Source organism: Pollachius pollachius (genome assembly GCF_949987615.1).
Source record: "Pollachius pollachius genome assembly, chromosome: 2".
Lineage (NCBI taxonomy): Eukaryota > Metazoa > Chordata > Actinopteri > Gadiformes > Gadidae > Pollachius > Pollachius pollachius.
The window spans coordinates 35,762,179-35,783,042 of NC_136935.1; the positions used below are offsets into that span (position 1 = coordinate 35,762,179).

The following is a 20,864-nucleotide window of genomic DNA, read 5'->3' on the forward strand; positions in this document are numbered from 1 at the left end:
CACTGCGATTAGGTGTGTGTGTGTGTGTCTATTGTTTAAAATAGATTATTGTAGGTCTACTACTCTGCCTGATTACACAGATTATGTAGGACACTTTCTTTAGCTAAAACAGTGCTATTGCCAAAAGATACCAATTAACCTTTAGGCATATATTATTTATATTTTGTGTGTGTTATTATTTTATGTTTTCTTCTTGTAATAAAATTGTCTTTTTAGCCTCACAGCCTTTGCCACCTTTGTGATTGCTGTATTTATTTTACAGTTATAAACGTTTATAAAAAGGGAAGAACTTTTTATTATTATTATGTCAACACAAAATACCCAATTCCACTCGCCATCATCTCACATTTAATGTTGTCAAATGTAGAATATGAAAATGAAGTATCTTCTCTCTATAAATTAGATTTTTCAGTTGCAAGTTCTTCCATTTGGTGGCACTTAAACTATGCATTTAAACTATGAATTTCAAATATGCTAATCGCCAACATTGGACTTTTGTATGAGGCAAAAGTCACGTGACTACAAGCCAGTAACAGCCGCTCGTACAAGGACTTCCGGGATCGATCTAGTGTGGACTGTTGTGTGTTGTCATTCTCTGATCATGGCTGCAGAAGGGGATTTTCTGACGAGATACCGTGCTGTTTCGAATAAATTGAAGAAGTAAGGCCTTGCAATGTGGTTCTTATGTTACGCATTTAGGTATTTGGAGAGGTACAATCAATATTGTTAGTCATTACCAGCTGGCAAACTGGCGTTCTCATCTGTGCAGAGCCAGCTAACGTGCTAATACTAACGTCAGTCAATGCGTTTATGATTCATACTGTTAAATCAGTCTGATGATAGTCTGTCATAGTCAGTCAATTCCCTAAACATATTAATAACAGTTATTTGACTCTGTAAATTATAGCAGTATCGTTGATAATTGTCAATAATTTCGGAGGCTAGCTACGTTCAGATCTATAACGGTACTGCATTCATCGGTATTAATCTTTCTGTTTTTTGTCTGGACTCTTTTCTTCTATCAGGCGTTTTCTTCGAAAGCCCAATGTTGCAGAGGCAAGCGAACAGTTTGGTAACTGAAGATCCTTTACTCTAAAACTGTGTTGTTCTAACATAACCCTAACCTCACACTGACAAAACCTATGTGTTATGGGACATTTGTATTTATTTAATAATGCATGTCTTATTGCTTACTTATTGTGCTATAACTCAAAAACATTAGAAAAACAAAACAACTAGCTTGTTGTGTGCTGTTGTAGGAGTGTGTGTGTGTGTGTGTGTGTGTGTTTTGATAGTTATTGTTTGGTAGAAAGGTATACTTAGCGCCACTCTCATTCCGTTTGCTTATTACCTGTGTTGCAGGTCAGTTGGCCAAGGAGCTGAAGCAGCAGGACTGCCTTCAGTATGCTGCCTTCTGCAACCTTGCCATGGCCCGGTAACTACATTACTATATAACCTATAATAACTATGGGAAATAAGGATTTCCTATTATTGGAAAGTAATGTACCAAGGGGGGCCGGTGATGCGGCCAGATTGAAGCTGCTGTGGCTGACCAGTGCTCAAGCACTACAATATACCACAGTGTTGCTAAATACTTGATGCTGTTTGGTCAATGACACTCAAAGCGAGTGCGTTGTTTTCAATGACGGGACCCCTCTGCCTTTTCACAGTTCAGAATAGACTCGGTACATATACACTGTCGACAACAATGTGACGATGCATGCGATGCAAGAAGAAAATCCTGAAAACCAAACTACAGAACTGTGAAAAGTTATTGACAAACCAGAATCAAGTAGTCCAAAGTGCTGATGTTATAACTTGAACTTTCAAGTTAATTCTGATCATAACATTATGTTGGGCATGATCTTAAAGGCTAATGTGAATTACATACGTGGTATCTCGTTGTTTTGATTCATACATGGATGAATATGAATCGTATGTTTCCTTGCTGTGCATGTGCGTATGCGTGTGCATGTGCGTGTGTCTCTCCGAACTCCAGGTGCGAGCAGACCCTGTTCAATGCTCCCGGGGAGGCGCTGGCCCTCACGGACGCGGCCCGCCTCTTCCTTTCCTCGGAGAAGGAGAACCGTGCGCTGCAGGCCCCTGGATTTGATGAACACCTGCAGGCCGCACTCAACTGCTACAGCTTCGCCATCAAGGTAAGGACTCCCTTCACACACACTGCTCTGTCTCATTACTAGCGCACACAGCTTTCAGAGCCAACACCCCTTCCTACCTCCTGCTTAACCTGACATGCCCTCTATCAACAAGGAAGTGGAGGTTTTCTGGATGTCTGGATGCAGTGGTGAAACATAAGCTGTCCAAGTATTTGGGCGAGACTCGCCTGTCATACCCATAAAGGATTAAAAAAGAATTGCCCCTCTCTTTTGTTTTTCAAAATACCAAATCAGTCGTATCTCTGTCAATGAGCAGTTGGTGAAATATAAATATTGATATCAATATAGATATCATCTTTTGTCATTTAATTCAATGCAAAGAACGACAAGCATTTAGGGTTGGGATAAAACATTTATTCACTACAACGCATTTGTAGGTAGTAGAGAAAAGTTGGCATGGTGAATGGTGCTGTTGTTGCTATGTGTTTCCTTGCTATCTTCATGTACCTTCAAATCAATGGGATAGGTTGCTTTGCCATCTGGAGAATTGCGTCCTCTGTGCATTCCAACTCTGCTCTCTTGCCCACATTCCAACAAAGACGGGTGTGTAATACACATGTACTGATGCCTTGCAGGTGTACATTGAGATGAACCAGCCTATCATGGCAGCCAGCCTGTCCTTAGAGCTGGGGAACGCACTCAAGGTAAGATGATGCTTAAAGGTGACATATTATACCCCCTACCATCACACTCACACCTGGTTGCATAATATTTCACCTTTTAAGATCTAGCTGCCCTGTAGGTCCTCAAAACCGTTCTCACAAACAATCATGTAAGCCTTACCCATGGTTTTAATAGAAATCTAACTCTATCTGTCGTCCGATCTGGATGACGATGGTGATGGTAGGAGATGAACAGACCGGGGGAAGCCGTGGTACACTACCAGAGGGCTGCCGAGCTGCAGACGCAGAATCCCGTGGAAGCTCTGCTGTCCATGGGAGAGATGGCCACCTGCAAGATCCTCACCCGTGAGTTCAGCCGCGAGTGTAACATTACTCTAGCTCTGCGTGTATCGGCCTTCCTTCATCCTCCTCTCAGACTGGGCGGAGCAGGTGGTGGGATCTCTAGAACTTTTGGGTTAAAGGAATACCGCAACCAAAATTATTTACTCCGATGTGTCACATGGGTACAAGTAATCTTTTTGGGGGGGTCATTTTTTAGATTACCATTGTGCATTGTATTGTGTGTGTCTTTGTGTGTTGTTTGTGTCTTTGTGGATTGTGTGTGTTTTTGTTTATTGTGTATGTTTTTGTGTATTTTGTATGTTTTGCTGTATTGTGTATATCTTTTTGTATTGTGTGTGCCTTGCTGTATTTGACGCTGTGTGTGTGTGTGTGTGTTGGGCAGGGGACTATGACGGAGCGCTGACGGTGTTTACGGAGATGCAGCTGATCTGTCAGGAGAGGGGGCTGCAGCTCCCCACCACCAACGCCCCCGTCGGTCAGTCCCGTAGCTATCTAAACTTAACTTGTGTGTGCACCTCCACCGAGGTGGCCCTGGTGTTCCTGTGATACGGAGTGAGACTCTCCCATGCTTCTGCTCCTCTCAGGGGCCTTCCTGGACCTGGTGGCTAAGTGTGAGATCTCCAGAGTCCTGCTGCTCATGTTTCTTGAGGTAGGCACCGGGACAAAGAACTCCATGCATTTTAGTCGTAAATAAAACAGAAATGATCACCCACACTTTGTGAGACCCACGTGGAACCAAGCTGAAAAAAGGGATTTTGGAGTTGACTTACCCTTTAGAAGGCCAGGTTTGTAGAGTCATATAGCTTTGGATTGGACATTATTGGCCAATTATTATTACCATAATATTATGAAATATACCATATAACACATAACATATTCCTACCAATATGAGTAGAGTTGGTCCTATTTCTTAGAATACTGAAATACATTTTAAGGGAAAGATGACTATTATTGTGCTGGATAAAAAAGATGTATTGCAGTCATCTAAAAATTGTGTCCAAAGATTGATCTGATGGTAGGAAATAACTTGAATCCCTTAAACGTCAGAGCATGTCCCTTCTGCTCCGTTGTGTCCACAAGAAGGCGCTCATGGTCAAATGTGGTTTGCAGTGAATTACGATGGAAGGGCAGAATGCTACATATAAAAAAAGAACGTCCTAAACCGTGAATTAGAATTACGATTAAAAGTAGATTAATCGCCCAGCTCTACTCACAGCATGGTTATCATTCACGCACCCCGAGGCATTGACCGTCATGGCTCCTCTCCATGTCTGGGGGGTGTTCCCTGAGCAGTGCTGTCATCCTGATGCGATGTCACACTGACAGACCCATCCCTGGCTACGGAGGCTCAGCCCCCTCCATTGTTGACGCAACCACACTTTCTTTATCCATTGTCACGACGTTTCTTTGGCTTGAGGGTTTCATGTCATTAACAAAAATAAGGCCGTTCAGTGCCTCTCACAATCCCAGGGACAGTTATGACCTGGGGTGGACATTTAGGTAGGGTGTTTCTCCTGCCATTTCCGTAGCCACAGTAAATGGGCAGTTTCCTGCTCTAATTGAGTCGGGTGGGGTAGTCGGCCAAACCGTACGTCATTGTGTTGTTCATATATTTAACATATATTTATTAATGTATGTCTTAACCCTCAAATGCTATCAAATCTACCCCCTCTACAATCAACCCACATTGTATTTCCCGACTTTTTTTTTACAGCCCTCACATCCGTAAATACATACTCAATCTCCTCTGCATGAATTCACGCACTCTGCCCAAAATGAATCATTTGAGATAAATTTCATTCAAGACATTATTTCTAGTACGTAAGGGAAGGTTGAACGTTGAAGAGATTTCAGGTCTTGTGCAATATAGGACAGGCCTTGTATTAAGCACTGGATCCAGAAGCCCTGACCTAAAGCCTTCTTCATTTGGTCAGGTTGAAAACGTTGTCTGTACAACTGACGAGCTGTGTTTTGACGAACACAGACATTGTTTATCCACCCAGCCCCCTCCCCAGAAGCTGCTGCCAGAGCACGCTCAGACCCTAGAGAGGTACGCCTGGGAGTCCTTCGACCCGCACAGCCAGGGTAAACACACACACACACACACACACACACACACACACACACACACACACACACACACACACACACACACACACACACACACACACACACACACACACACACACACACACGTGCGCACACACATTGCTCTCCTAAAACCAGCAACCACAGAAACCTTTATTTAGATTATTTGTGTCTCAAATACATTCTGAGGTTGAATTCCTATACAAAATATCACTTAGTTTTCCGCTAGATGTAGAAATATCCTGGTGACATTCCACTCTTCAAGGGGCCGTTTCAAACTAGATTCTGGTGCTCACTGGCGTTACGGGTTCGAGGGGTAGAATTTGAAGACGCGCGTTGAGTACCGTCATTAGCGCCGCTGAGGGCGCTCGTGGAGCGAAGCCGTTCTACTCGTTTAGCTGAATGACTTCTCTCCCCTGCTCCACAGCCACCTTCCTGCCGGAGACTGTCTTCCTGCTGCTGCAGTCAGTGGTGGTGAGAAACAAAGCCAAGCTCCCTTCACACCCAACAGGATTTCCTGCTTCCAGCTTCCTTACTTAGGAAGTGGAAAATAATGTATACATCTGCATCGCATGCACACACAATATATATACAAGTGCAGAACGGCTATTTAAACGCGTATGGGTCCGAGATGACTACGAGTGTATATTTGTTTATGCTTTATGCACTATTTTATTATGTGTGGATACAGTGCATTTAGTTATAGTAAGCCTTGAGGCATTATTTCTTTAATAATCCTTCCAAGAAGGCATTGAAAATGAACAGGCTAACAAACGGAGTGAGTAGCTCTCAAGAGGAGAGCACCAGTAGTGTGGAGGAGACTGTGTCCAGGTGATCTGCCTTTGCAGTTAAGGCCTTATTTATGCCGAATGTCATGGCAAATGTGTTTTACAGATGGCCTGCCAGGAAAAAGACACAGAATCCCTGAAGTCTCTTCAAACGGAGCTGTGGTGAGCATTCCTCAAGCCTTTCCATCACGCCAGAGACGAAGCCCATTTCCACTCCTTTCTTCATTTTTCCATATCAACTGTGTCACTTTTTTTAATGCCTGTGTGTGTGTGTGTGTGTGTGTGTGTGTGTGTGTGTGTGCGTGCGTGTCTTTGCTATAGGCCCTATCTCTCAGCTGAGCAGAACCACCTCCTCCACTTGGTGGTCCAGGAGCGAATCACCCCCTCTGGACAAGGAATTTAGTACAGTCCCATTCAAGGTTCCAGTTCCTCTCCCCTCCCACCCCCAGGAGAGCACCACAATGGAACATTCCTGTGGGTGGTGAGGTCTGTTGTAGGGCCTGAGGGAAGGTTGTCGCATCAGGAGCCATCACGCATTAGTCTTCTTCTCTTTAGAGTTGACACAATACTGTTGCTTTGTCCCGATTGGGCCTCCCCTGACAGCTGCCCGCGGCGCCACCACCACCACTATCCTGGTGCCCTAGAACCGGTTTGAGAACCTGAGACGGCCGCCACGGCACCGGGCTGTCGTGTTCACAAAGTTGAACATTGCAACATTTGAACCCAGTAATCGTTTAGGACCCCAATGGTGAATGAGGTTTATTTTGCCCGTGGAGGCTTGTTGTGTGCTTCAACACAATTTATTTATTGTTAATGTTTTAGGAGATGATGTACACACTGCACACTGGTTTGAGTCGTGTTTCTTTTTTCTTTTTATTAATAAATGGTATGGCTTACAATGTACTATGGTGGCGGGAAAGCCCATTGTCCTCCATTCATTTTCTGTTCACGCGTACAAATGATATGTACTTTACTAAGATAGCAGCCAACTACAACACAACAACAGAGTCAAACATGGTCTCAAACTAAAAAAAAGTATACAAATATTATAAATGGTTACAATGCCGCAAAGTACACAAACATAAAAAGGTACGATATACTTCACTTGTAAAATAGCAATAAAACTTTGTATTACACGGTGCGTCAAGCCATGGGGACTCTTCTGATTCCAGTACTGCAGTGGGAATGTTGAAGTTCTCCTGCCCTGCTTTGTGTTCTTCAATACAGTACCACTGCCCCGCCACTACCGTTGGAATCACAGGTTACCCCATGGTACTCGCTGTATACTCACAAAATGCTTATGACTAATACATCCCCCTCCTAGCTTCAACAACTATACAAAAAGAAATGGCTATGGGCTCAGTTAGAGATCATCGCTCTCTAAATCTCTTTAGGCACAGTGGCGATACACATCAAATTATTTACGGGTAAATCTACGATCATAGGATCATGCTGCCACAAAAGAGGAATTAAGACAACCCCCCACCCACCCAGGAAGTCCACTACGTTCCATCACATCTATCCTTTCGAGTTACCCCATCCCCATGCCTCGATACCCCCCGCCCTCCCCCTCCTATTACCGGAAGACTCCCCATGAAGCCTAACCAGCGTCTCAACCCCCCCCCCCCCCCCTTCATCTAGACTTTCATATTCACGTCTGTGGCAGATTCAACACATCGAAAGGTAAGCATAATTCAACCCCTTTTAAAAAATAAAAAATAAATCTTTCCCAAATGATTTTCGGCCAAGACCAACCCCCACCCCTCTTTAGTCGCTCTTCTTCCTCAGGACGATGTAGGTGACGGCCAGGATGAAGGTGAGGACGAAGGAGATCCAGGCCAGCACATAGCTGTGTCCGACCCCGCCCTCCTTGCGGAACTTGAACTCTGAGGTGTAGACCGAGGCGGCGATCATGATGCACAGGCCTGCCCAGGTGAAGGAGGCAGATGGGGGTTGCCATGGTTATATATCGCAGCACGGCTCTAACGGTTTGATCACATTTTCATGAGCTCTTCTTGCAAGCCCCCCCCCCCCCCGCAGGAACATTGCCTCAGGTTGAGTATTAATGAATATGATCGTTATTTTTTTTAACAGAGCCAAGGCACTTTACATATGGGAGACATTGGTTTGGAGCCTTTCGCTGTGGATCTGTGTTTGTGTTTGTCGGTTGGAATACTGACTAACATGACCAACATTGCAGGTGAACTCAAGGGGGGTATTGACACTTACAATAACCGGTCCAATGAACCTGCAGGCATCCCACTGACACTGCTCAGACAGGTTTACAGCGTGCATGTTTTGTTTTTAATGGATAAGCAGACACCCGCGTTACTTACAAGAGATCATCTGCAGGATTCCAGAGAATGTGAAACGTTGTCCTTTCCCCAGGGTGAACAGTTGACCCACAAACACAAACAGGGCCAAGATGGCAAAGATACAGGCCAGGACAGAGGTGGCCTGCACTACCTGTAGATACTCTGTAGGGGGAGACAAAGAACAGCAAGCTTCAGAAAGAGCATAGTAAGTGGACTGATTTAAACAAGGGCACTCTTAGGGCCATATTTATTGACCTCAAAGGTGCTGCAAATGGCTACAGGAGTGGTTATCAGTGTATATTGTCAGGGATCAACCATCGTCAATGTGAGACATAGGTGGCAGGGCTACTGCTAAAGTAGAGGCAATTCTATGAAGCCTCATATATAAATAAGTGCTTATCATGATGTTAGCATTGACTACATATGCAGAAACAGAGCACACAGTGTATGTATGCATACAATGCATACATCCGACTCAAGATGAGACAAAAGTGAGAACGATACACTCCTTGTTTCCCCAAAGCAACAAACAAATGTAGGTCGATTTTGTTTACTCTCAAAACATGTTGGACGTGACACTAGTTATTTTGTGTTGGTACCCGGGACATTCCCTTGTGTGGCTTTGGCTATGAAAAGGACCATGCTGTGTGGTGGGGGTCACCTTCCGGGTAGCCGGCGAGGTCCAGCTCCTTGTAGTGCCAGTCGTTCCCTTGGAGCAGCCAGCGTCCCCACACATCTGTGGACAGCTTATCGGTCATCCACCAAGCCTGTAGACGTCACAGTACACCTTACAGTGGTTCTCTTTTGAACTGCGAATACTACTGCAGAATGAATACAGAGAACAGCTGCCCCCTGGGTGACAGGAAAACTTAATGCAGTAGGAATGCTGTACTTTATTTTCCTTACACCACACACACACACACACACACACACAATCCACGTGCTTAAAATAAAATCACAACATATGGAACATGAATTGCCTTGCAGCAGTAGTCCAATGTCTGCTTGTTAACAAAATAATAATAGATGAGTTGTTTGTGGGAAGGAAACCAAAGAAACTCAATAGTACTAATAATGATGAACCAGGCCTACATTATCCAGGTATAATCAGTAGTACTAATAATGATGAAGCAGGCCTACATTATCCAGGTATAATCAATAGTAGTAATAATGATGAACCAGGCCTACATTATCCAGGTATAATCAGTAGTAATAATAATGATGAAGCAGTTCTACATTATCCAGGTATAATCAGTAGCAATAATAATGATGAAGCAGGCCTACATTATCAAGGTATAAACAATAGTAATAATAATGATGAACCAGGCCTACATTATCCAGGTATAAACAGTAGTACTAGTAATGATGAAGCAGGTCTACATTATCCAGGTATAATCAACAGTACCAATAGTGTAAAGCAGGCCTACATTATCCAGGGTGGCCACCAGGAGCAGGATGATGGTGGTGATGTGCAGGAGGACTATCCCAGCCAGGATCAACATGATGGCTCACTGAACACAGATAACACAATCCAACGGAAGGGGTGGGGGTTATTTATGTAGAAAATGTGTTTTCAACAGAGAGAGAGAGAGAGAGAGAGAGAGAGAGAGACACACACACACACACACACACACACACACACACACACACACACACACACACACACACACACAGAGAGAGAGAGAGAGAGAAACTGTTTATCTGCGACGCCAACTCCAGAGTAGAAGGAAATAACGGCCCGAAGACAGAGGGAATAAGGGCAGCTGCAGCGAGTTACGACCTGTCCCAGACGTCGCATTCACACTGGGTTTAGGAGTAATTGCATGGCCCATCTGCACTGACACACACCCCTGCTTACATCCATGCAACGATCCCCCGGGATCCTCAGCTCCTCATTCAAAGCATGGATGAATAATATGTTTAATATGTTATACTGGATCTGGGGCAATACAATAGGCCTCTGCTTGGGCCAACTACTGAGCCACCAGAACATGTGTCGAAATAAAGAATAAAAACCACAGATGCTATCAATAAGCCAACTTATGTAGCATCTCTATATATATTGTGATTACATGAGGGGAAATCACATTTCTGGCCTCAAAACCCATTTGTTTACAGATTGTATTCTCGCTTCAGGCCCACCTGGGACATTTAACACCACTATCCTTGAAATGGCTGAAGCATAACAGTTGACCCAACACAATTGAAAAAATCAAAAGTATAATAGGCTATAACAGGCTTATCTTATATAGCTTTTTTCAATTTCGGAATAATGTCATCAAGTTTACATCAATAGTTTTTGTTTCATCTGTCAGATGATTAAGCTTTGTCCAAAAGCTATTTATTATCAATGAAACTATTTTTGAAATGTCTAAGTTGATAACAAAATAGTGGAGGGGAGTCTATCACATCACCTGATAAAAACAAAAACGTGTAGAACTATTACAACAGGCTGCAACGGTAACGCAATAAGTTGCTTTGAGATTCAAAATTGCGTAAATGCATTATACTTTTCTTAGGATACATAATTTGCTTTATTACACTTCAAGGTACCACAGAACAGGCAGATATCACATTATGTACAATAGGTCGTGGTCATTTGAACCCGGGCCCTGTTCCTAGTCCGCTATGAAAAGAGCGCGAGAATATGACGACGGAAAATTATAAGCACGTCTTCTCGCACACAAACAAGCTTATTGAGTTGATCTATTTACATACTGCGGTATTTCAAAGCCTTTGGAGACACGCCTCTTCTATAACAATTTACTTTGGCGGTCAAAGAGTTAATGAGCAGATCTCTGCAAGCGTTGTCGAGTAGCGACTCTTGAGTTTCAACAATTTGCTGATGGTTAAAAAAAGTAGAAAGAAAACATTCCTAAACACATTTAGTCGGATAACTTAATATGAGCGCATAAGCGAAATAAGATTCCTGCGGGAAAAGTTCAAAATTTGGACAAACGATGGGTCCTACCTGTATGCAGTTTGACGCACGAGAATTGTTTGCAATCCGAAACATTCAACAGCGGCGGATCCACAGGATACACATCACCCTACTTTCTCCCTCCGCTCATTCCCTCCCTTTCCTTCAAAACCCCACCCATATCCTCAACATTTTCTCTCTAAAAAGCTGGAGACGCCGGTTCCTTTCCCTGTGTAACACTACACGTCCATGGTGTGACCGCGTCATCACTGTTGCTTGCTGACAATAGCGCGCCGTTTGGGACTGTTATTGGTTTTCCAAGATTGCACAACAGCGAACACTTTCTCTTCTCTCAATCGACATCTTCGTGATTATTGTTGCGCTAAAGAATTTTTGTATTTTGGCTACTTTTCATTTTTCTTTCAACTTAGGCTACTTTAAATAGAATTAGGTCTGCTTAAATGCCCCTCATGATAAAGTAACACAGAAATTAGTAACCCGACCCCAAACAAGATCCCTATCTTTGTTTAGAATGACAAATACTATTATCAAGTAATTGTATTACTGCAATAACTTAAAAAGTGAAAAGGAACTTTTACAGGATCATGTAAAATAATGAGACTGTTAAAAACGACAACGGCTTGAACCAGCACAGCAATGCAGAGCAGAGGAGAAGGAGGGAACACACAATATATAGAATAATACATAATCTAAGAAGTCAAAGTTCCCAAAAATAAGAAAGATGTGAGCAGATAATTAATCAAATGGGTTAGACTGGTCCGGCTGTAGTAGTAGCAGTAGTAGTGGTAGTGTTAGAAGTAGTAGCAGTAGTAATATAAGGAGCTGTAGTGATAGTAGCATCATGCCTGGTCTGGCTGTTGTAGTAGTAGTAGTAGTAGTAGTAGTAGTAGTAGTAGTAGTAGTAGTAGTAGTAGTAGTAGTAGTAGAGGTAGTAGTAGTAGTAGTAGTAGTAGTAGTAGTAGTAGTAGTAGTAGTAGTAGCAATGGGTTCAATCAAACAAATGACTTATTTAGTACCCGTCCAGTTTACCAACATTAAGAACTAAATTAAACACATCAAATCATCATGTTTGAAAGGCTCACCAGGCTAGTGTACAAAATACTTTAAAACCAAAGTACTATTCTACTTTGTAGATGTGACGACCATACCTATTACAGTTGTCATTCACTGTCCTGATTTGGGAGATAGGTTGGTTCAGAGCAAACGTTTGTATAATAGGCTCTGATAAATACCTTTTTTATCAAGCAGACTACCCAGGTATAGAAGCTAGCTTTGTGGGGATTCATGATTTTTGGGGCGCCCTCTAATTAGATTTATTCTTGTGTTGAATTCATGATTTTATTCCTGGACATGATAAGCTCTTCCTTTCATACAATTTCCCTCTGATTATGGCTGCTTGTATCCTTGGCTACCTTGGCCTGATTTTCATGTGTGACAGTTTTCACACCAAACCTCACAAGTTGGCCAATTACTTATTTCCTGATCTGAGATTAATTGATTGATATTATTGGCCGATGGTCTAGTCACTAAATGCTCAGTGAGAAATAGCTAGCATCAACACTCTTGATTTCTATTTAGGTAGCAACAAAAGGTCAACTCAAAAGGGGGCAATACGGTCTACACTAGGAGCCTTAAGTATAATATGTAACTTATTTACTTCAACGTAAATATTCACTTGTCACGTCACAGCACGGGCTTCGATTATTTTCTGATTCCTATAGCTAATCTACCCACCTGCTTTCATAGCCTACTTGTACAGCACATTTTGTAATTGCTCCAAATATTGATTATATGCTTTTGTAGCTAGCATGTAAGTCAGTTTATAAAGCGGTCAACTATTGCTTCAATGTAATGGGTCTGGAGGCCTGCTGAGAAAAGCTGATCTCCACGGATACTGAACCTTTGTTTCTGATTGCTTTTGAAACAGATGCTGCTCTGCAGGCTTGAATTAAATGGCATGTTGAAAAAAGTCTTGTGTGCTATTTGCACAGCTAGCATATCTCACACTTAAGGGCCATATAATGATCTCAGCTGTTTACTCTTATATGAAGTATGTATTTATTATATTTCTGCCACTCAGTTAATTCTGTGGTCCTGAATTACTGAAATCAGGAAACAATCTAATAAAGTGTGTATTCTTCCCAGTTATAGAAAGGCAGTAGAACAAATGGTTGAATGAGGATGAACCTGTGTATACAATCAGGTTAAAGAGTTAGTATAATTCAACAATTAAAATGACTTGGCATAGGCATCTGTAGATGCATTGATCCTAAAGTTATATTCTAGAGAAGAAACGCAGTAGGTAAGTTAAAAAGACCACCGTCCATCCCTAGTCATGATAGGCTACTTAAATGATTGTTAATTAGTAGTGCGAGGTGATGTTTCTGTGCACGTGAGCAAAAGCAAACGCCTGTATTCAGAGATGTCTGGCAAACGGAATAAAAAAATATCAACGTTTTTGTTTATCGTAACTTTAACCTTTAACAATCTACATTTAAGTTTTTCTTTGAGTGAAGTCATCAAGTTAAAGACATTATTTGGGTTGCCTGCTTTTCGAGATAACGTGGAGAGCGAATACCATGTAAATGCTCGGCAGACTCTCCGACCCCGGGGCAGTGTTCTGCCCGGACCTGCCCGCTCAGCTCTTCCACAGCAGCGGTCTAAGATCGCGGGGTTGAGTCCACCGACCCTCCATCGTTCAAGTGTGCCCCAACAGCTTGCAGATCCGGACACATATGAGCAGAGTGCATCCGGTGTCTCTCTGAAGTTTGGAATTGGCAGTGAACAAAATACAAACGATTCCGATAGACATCGTGCTAGTGCTTATCAAGCAGACTACCCAGGTAACCACAACTTTGTACATTAACGATTCAAGGTTGTAGTTCCACCGTAGCAAAATTGGGTTGTTTTAAATGTTTCTTTCCACTAGGCTTTAAGGAAATCCACCAGGGGAATATATTTGGCCCTTCTTTTGACGACAGCAGGCCTACTCCCTCTTCGGAATGGCAGGCTATGAGGCCCTTGGTTCAGTGTCACGACACCACCATGACTTTGACGGCCTCTGGACAAGGATTCTCACAATTGTTTGTGGAAAGAGGTGGGCGTGGCTTTTTATTTATTTATGTTCAGTGAACTTTAACAACATAAGCCGTCGCTTAACGGGACAGCACGAAGCCAGTAAACGTGTGCTGCTACTTTGCATTTCTGCGTTAATGGTGCCATTGGATCAGATCCTATCTATGAAGGTATTATTGTAGCAAAAGTCTTGTGTGTACTCTAAAGTCACAAATGTGTTACAGTACATTTGATGTCGTAAATATTTTTGTAAACACTAAATAGGGTCTACGAGTTCACAAGTCTGCGTTACAGGTGCGCAAATCCTATCCTGTGCATCACAACTTAAAAGAGTCATGCACTTGGCACGTTTGCCACAATCATTGCAGCGCAGTTGGTGCAAAACACATTCACACACCCGTGTTTCATAATCTAAGAACATGCACAAAATGTGTGCATTCGTAAACCCAAATGTGAAATAATGCATCAGAAGTTGCACATCTGTGAAATATTTCCTCACAAATGAAATTATAAAGATCGCTTTGCTCAATGAGCGAGCACAAGTCCATCGGTTATACAACTGCTCGAATCTGCTGCTACGAGTCTCAGCTGTTTTTCTTGCGGATACTTTTGCAACACGTCTATGCGGTACAAGTATAGCCAAAGTGATTCGTATCCGTATGAAGCAGATCGTCAGTGGTCGGGACAAAATTGCAGCATTAACCAATGAAGTCGCCGGCAGGGGGTGCATTTTTCAAACTACACTGGGACCATCCAAGCAGCTCTTACTCTCTGGAGTCTTGAAAGTAGTCAAGAGGGCATCCTACACGACGGAGTTGGGTATCTTACATTATGTCAAATTAAATTACATAGTTCAACTGAATTCCCCCAAAATTGTTGCATTAACATGCCGCAAGTGTCCTTCAATGTATTTTAAGGGTCTGCTTAGTGTAGTTTGAAAAATGCACGCCCTGCCGGCGACTTTCATTGGTTACTGCTGCAATTTCGTCCCGCCCACGGACGCTCTGCCTCATACGGATACAAATCACTTTTGCTACACATGTACCACCTAGACTGTTGCAAAACTACCTGCAAAAAACCCCACAGCTGAGCTGTGCTCGCTCATTAAAATGCTGAATCAATTTTTTTTCACAGATTTGCAACTTCTGATGCATTAGTTCACATTTTGGTTTACGAATGCACAAATTTACTGTTACACATTTGTGACTTTAGTGTACCATACAAAATCTGCAGCTACAGGTGCTAAAGACTTTTGCTACAATAATACCTTCATACCTCTCATCATTCTTCTGAACAATGGAAACAACCTAATGTATTCTTTATTCGATTATAAATAACTTTTTTTTCAAAACCTTCTCACACTTAACACACTTACTTACTCACACTCTCTAACATGAACAACATATCTTATATCCAAATACGATCAGAAGATTCTCCGCCATACTATAAAAAATAAATGTGTAACTCCATACCATTTACTTATGTTACCACTTTTTGATCCTCTCTAGAGGGGGATTTCCCCATCTCTGTGTTTCACTTGCCACCAAACTGTGGTTATTCAGTGAAAGCCTCCCGGAATGGCCTGGTATTGGAAGCTCCCTATGATGGCTGTTACATGACCAAGCAGGTAACAGCAACTACTAACCTGCCACCTCCCTCTTCTTCTCATTCACTGCTGATCACCAGATAATTTACCATGGTAACTGGCATTGCCTGGATTGCTTCCTTTTTCACTTTGTTGTTCTCTCCCTTGTTAAATGCGGAGACAAGAACAGATATGCATGAGTGGTAGAAATGAAGTGGATCCATACGTCTCTGTCTGTTTCAGAACGGCAGCTATGTGCTGCCAATGCTGTGGTGGAACAGCCCACTGAGGCTCTCCTGTCCGATGCAGAAGAGCCCTGCGTTACCCCTCTCTCTCCCGTGGGCCCTCTGCTCACCCTATGGGGTGGCCGTGCATGTGTATGGAACAGATGAGGAGATACCCTCACTGGGCACCATAGGTGTGTGTGACGCTGGTGTTGTTGTAAAGGAATTTTGGTTTGACCGTTTTGTGCTTGGATTATATTATGACTTGTGAGACTGTACTTCAGCCTTCGCAGGGCAGCAGTCGATTTCGACAAAGGACACGTTATCTACAAAAACTCCAGCTAGTCAGATTCTAACAGTAAATGCTGCTTTCTGCGCTCATGCCAATTTGGTGGGAAGTTAGGCAACAACATTGTTATCATTACACGGTCCATTTCTTATAAAACGGCTGATTGTTCCATCCATTGCTAAACCTTCCTTTGCACTGCATTGTTTTTAAATGCTGCAGACTGAGGCGCCCCTTGTTCATCCTGAACTTGGACTGGCTGTCCCACGCACTGATGCCTATCATGGTGCTATCATTTGTTTAGCTTTGGGGGGGACTTTCAATGGCCGGCGGCCCATTGAAACCAAACGAGGCTATGGATTATATGCACCCTTTAGGAAAATGGAGGCCGCTAGGTTAATTCAGTAATTGGGTCATGCGTTGGCTGAGGAGATAATTTTAAGTCAAGTGTAATTAACCGGCAAGAATAATCCGTAGCCTGTCTAAATTCGCAATTGAACAATTGTGGTGGTGTGAAATATAATTGTTAGGTAATTTCCCATCATAGAGTACTTGGTATCATGTCCTGCTATGAGTGAGTCAGTGAAGTATATTTTCAGTGAAGGACGACTGGGAGCCGCTTGTGTCTCCAAAGTGTGCCTACCGCACAGAGGCCCCACTTGGGAATCTCCTTTTCTATATTCCCCTCAATGCTCCCTGTCTACAGGCTCAAGTAAGTTCCCCTTTGAGTGACTGGTTTACCACAAAGAGATCTTGATGGCATTCCAAAAGGGTTTTATCATTTGATCGCTTTGCTTTTGTTTGGTGTTGTAGGAGGGTCTCCACCTCAGAGTGCTGAAGGATAATCAAGAGTTCTCTCTCTCCTGCCAAGATCTCTCTTCCCTTCCCCCGCTCGTACCCATTCCTCCACACACCGCTCCCCTGTCTCCTGTCGACCCCCAGTACCCCCACCCTCCGGACCCCATCACTCCTGCACCGGTGCCCACCACTGCCTCACCTCCACCGCCTCAATCCATGACCCGGGGGCAGGTGATCTGGCCTCCTAGCCCCCTGAACTATCCTCACCCTGGGCCCCGGTTCCCTCATCTCCCCCTGGTCTACCCTCCAGGGCCCCAGCCCAAAAGCCATTCTCAACCCTCTCCAGATGTTGCTCCTGGACCTCCACCGCAGTTCCCCCATCTCTACTCAGGGCCTGGCCAGCAGCCGCTTTCTCCCCATCCACCCCCATCCCCTCCTCAGCAGCCTGCCGTGGAGCAAACATCTGGCCCCAGTGTGGACCCAGTGAACCAGTATCCAAAATGGCCCCCTCGCCAGGGGTTTTATTATGGGTATGAGCCCTACATGCCGTTGTACGGCTCCCAAGTCCCTCACAAAGCACCTTTCCCCTCCGACCAAAGTACTACAGCACGTCCCCCGAAAGCCCCACCACATACACCCCACACTGCTCCTTACGACCAGCAATATAATCCACAGCAGTCCTACCACCCGCTGCACACATTCTCCCAAGTCCCTCAAAGCCCCGAGAGCATTGTCCGCCCTGCTTTCCCTGCTCCTCCTCAACGGCTTTTTGCTCCACGACAGCCACTCTCATATAGTCAGTATTATCCTTATTGGTCAATGTTCACCCCAGGATCTTACTCTGATGGATCCACGCCCGCCCCTCCTCAGCCTCCCACCACTCCTACCCCCACCCTAAGGACAACGCGTTCTAAGGGACCATCTGGTCCTGACGACAGACCCCCCGCTTCACTTTGCCCCCCTAATACGCCGCCCTTCTGTGGGTACCCCCCTGATGCTCCACACTCCCCACCTGCTCCGCAATATCCACCTCAGCACACCACGCCGATGACTCCAGGGTCCCAGCCGTTTCCCAGCCCTGCACCTCCGACCTCTACCTCCAAACTTGTGAGGTCCCTCGGACCACAAACCCCGAGGCTCCAGTGTTATAGCGAGAGGATGACGGCCTTCCTGCCCTCTCCTCATCCGGACTCCATCCAGATCAGAGGTCAGTGGAAAAGCTAAAGGGGCTTAATATTGACTGTCATAGATATAAAGGGCTGATTCTAAGTCAAAGAATACATGATTTATTGGGATCATACAATAATTAAAACATTGTTAATAATGAAATCCATTTCTGCCAAGTCTATTCCGCTAGTTGAAACTACATTCTACACACAACCCCCTTTTAAGTTTACTAGTAGCAAGGTAAACAAGGTTGTAGGGCTGCTCGATTATGGGAAAAATCATAATCACGATTATTTTGGTCAATGTTGAAATCACGATTATTCAAACGATTATTATTGAGTTTCAAAACATGTTGTCTTTATTCAGCATGTCACCCCCCAAAAAACGTTGTAACTGAGAACTTTGAAATTTCGCTTTAGAAAAATACACAAAATGGTCAAAAAGAAAATGTTCCAATCTAAAAGAATGTACAGATATGTATCCAGCTGTTTTGCTCTTTCTATAAAACATTAAATGAAATAATAAAAGAATCTTGATTATGTTAGTTTTGTGACCGTTTGACGCTAACAATCGAAATCTTGATCAAAATTTGATTAATCCCCCAGCCCTACAAGGTTGTATCCTTTGTATTAAACTATATTATTTAGATTACTATTTTCCATAGTGTTGTAGCTTGACCAGGGACAATGGAGCAAAGGAGACGAACAGATGTGTTGAGACGGGAGCTGGGCTAGAGCCATCCATTCTCCTAACTCCTGGGAAACCAGCCATTGAACCTGCTCCCCTCCACTAACCCTTACTCAACCCTAGCTTTAACGGCAGACTTCAAGAAGGCATGGCTGCCCCTTTCGTCTGTGTCCCCGCTTTGCAAGTTCAAGCTGTCACTTACCATGGAGCCCGGACTGATGTTTGAGTCTCCAATACCAGCCTGCCACAGCCAGCAAAAGGTTAGGGCTGACCACCTCCCGTGGACTCCTGCCTCCGTTATTGTGGATGCTTCTGAATGCATGTTTACCGGATAGGAGAGTAATGAGGGGAAACTCTAGCCTGGCTATTGCCAGACCAGGCTCAATCGTAGATTGCACATTGTTCTTGGGAAGCTGCTGTCATTTTCTTCAGCTCAAGAGGCGTGATCATTGGGCCTAGTTCAACTGACTCTGTACGCAATTGGCTGCCTGCCGCCGCTTCTCTGTCGTCGTTGTGTTAAACCAGCCAAGGGGGGGGGGGGGGGGGGGAGAAGCCAGCTTGGTGATTTGCTCATGCAAAATGCATTGGAAGCAGAAAGAAATGTATTGCTCTTCTCCAGACTCTTCTGCAGAGCGAATTCATATCGCCGGCAGAACGGGCGGGGCTACCTAGTTTAGGAAAACCCATGAACTGGTACACATTTCCGGGCTGATGAGTCAAGAATGCTTTTTAAGAGTTGCAAAATGGATATATCTGGCATGTCAAAGATAGGAAAATCAGTTTTGACGTACGGCACCTTACACAATGATGTTCGCATGGAAGTTCTGTGGTTGCCCCGGCTCAGCATTGTATTGTGCGTGTCCCGTAGTGGGCAGTGATGTCCGGTAGTGGGCAGTGATGTCCCGTTCTCTCCCTCCGCTCTCCCCTCAGACTCCCACAACCCTGTCGTTACGGCTCAGGTTCTGGGACTTAATTCTGTCCCGGAAGCGTATCCTGGAGTTCCAGTGTCCTTACAGTCGTCCTCCGCCCGGGACGGCGGCGTCCGAGGGTCCTCCCGTCCCTCCGAACAGCCCTGCAGCAAGCCTCCCTCCTCCCACGCCTCGCCCTCGTCATGCCAAGCCAGACCTCCCACGGGAGGTGTTGGGACTCCGTGCCGTTGCGGGTCAAGGCACGCGTTTATTCCACTGGGAAATTCTTCAGTCTGAATGGTTTCATGTCAAGTGATGGCTTTTTTGAGCGGGCCCGACGTCCCTTCAAGTTAAAGGTTGACATTGAACCCTTAAACTGTCTCCGTAGGATGCAACCTTCCTGAGGACCAGCGTCTCCCCTGTGGAACGAGTGCTCTGACGCAGCCGCAGTGCCTCTCCCTGGGCTGCTGTTTTAATACGCGCCCCCCTGCATGCTACTACCCCATGGATGGTGGGTCGCCCCACCCATAAACCGCACCAACCACAAACACACACGTCGTGTGTGTGTGTGTGTGTGTGTGTGTGTGTGTGTGTGTGTGTGTGTGTGTGTGTGTAGGGGTGGTTTAACTTGCAGTGACATGCAATTTGAAAAGGTTATTCGACACCTTGGGTCTCATTATCAATTGCCTCCTGACATGCATTACCTTTTTATTTACATGACCTTTTGACTGTGTGTGTGTGTGTGTGTGTGTGTGTGTGTGTGGCGGTCAATCCCCTTGTACCACAGAGTGCACCCTTGACCACCACTTTGTCTTCAGCGTGCCCGCCTCCCTCGCCGACCCCCCTCTGTCCCCAGCCCT

General features: G+C 44.4%; 2 protein-coding genes across 7 annotated transcripts in view; one reads left to right on the forward strand and one right to left on the reverse strand.

The window, feature by feature from the left end:
• The window catches only part of f8a (coagulation factor VIII associated), a 9,984-nt gene extending 3,063 nt beyond the window's left edge, over nt 1-6,921 (forward strand). For 3 of the 4 annotated variants that reach the window (XM_079729890.1, XM_079729889.1, XM_079729891.1), the window contains 12 exons: nt 1-660; nt 1,026-1,072; nt 1,363-1,435; nt 2,000-2,159; nt 2,753-2,821; nt 3,025-3,145; nt 3,525-3,617; nt 3,727-3,791; nt 5,146-5,227; nt 5,658-5,704; nt 6,125-6,180; nt 6,340-6,921. The exon at nt 1-660 is cut by the window's left edge and continues 71 nt beyond it. In XM_079729890.1, the coding sequence (XP_079586016.1) occupies nt 500-660; nt 1,026-1,072; nt 1,363-1,435; nt 2,000-2,159; nt 2,753-2,821; nt 3,025-3,145; nt 3,525-3,617; nt 3,727-3,791; nt 5,146-5,227; nt 5,658-5,704; nt 6,125-6,180; nt 6,340-6,421 (1,056 nt within the window). In that variant the 5' untranslated portion in view covers nt 1-499 and the 3' untranslated portion in view covers nt 6,422-6,921. Of the gene's footprint in view, nt 661-1,025; nt 1,073-1,362; nt 1,436-1,999; nt 2,160-2,752; nt 2,822-3,024; nt 3,146-3,524; nt 3,618-3,726; nt 3,792-5,126; nt 5,228-5,657; nt 5,705-6,124; nt 6,181-6,339 lie in introns of all 4 variants that reach the window. The other variant, XM_079729892.1, reaches the window with a different exon arrangement.
• Nucleotides 6,922-7,661: 740 nt separating this feature from the next.
• On the reverse strand, nt 7,662-20,456 carry LOC307070862 (epithelial membrane protein 1). 3 transcript variants are annotated; one of them, XM_079729548.1, is made up of 5 exons: nt 19,299-20,456; nt 9,761-9,844; nt 8,995-9,100; nt 8,355-8,495; nt 7,662-7,943 (listed from the first exon to the last, which is right to left on the reverse strand). In XM_079729548.1, exons 2-5 carry the CDS (start codon nt 9,833-9,835, stop codon nt 7,786-7,788), a joined length of 480 nt encoding a protein of 159 aa, XP_079585674.1. In that variant the 5' UTR covers nt 9,836-9,844; nt 19,299-20,456; the 3' UTR covers nt 7,662-7,785. The 3 variants fall into 3 exon arrangements, with proteins under 3 accessions (XP_079585674.1, XP_079585673.1, XP_079585675.1); XM_079729547.1 differs by lacking the exon at nt 19,299-20,456 and adding an exon at nt 11,305-11,385; XM_079729549.1 differs by lacking the exons at nt 9,761-9,844; nt 19,299-20,456 and adding an exon at nt 9,426-9,429.
• Between the last annotated feature and the right edge of the window lie 408 nt (nt 20,457-20,864).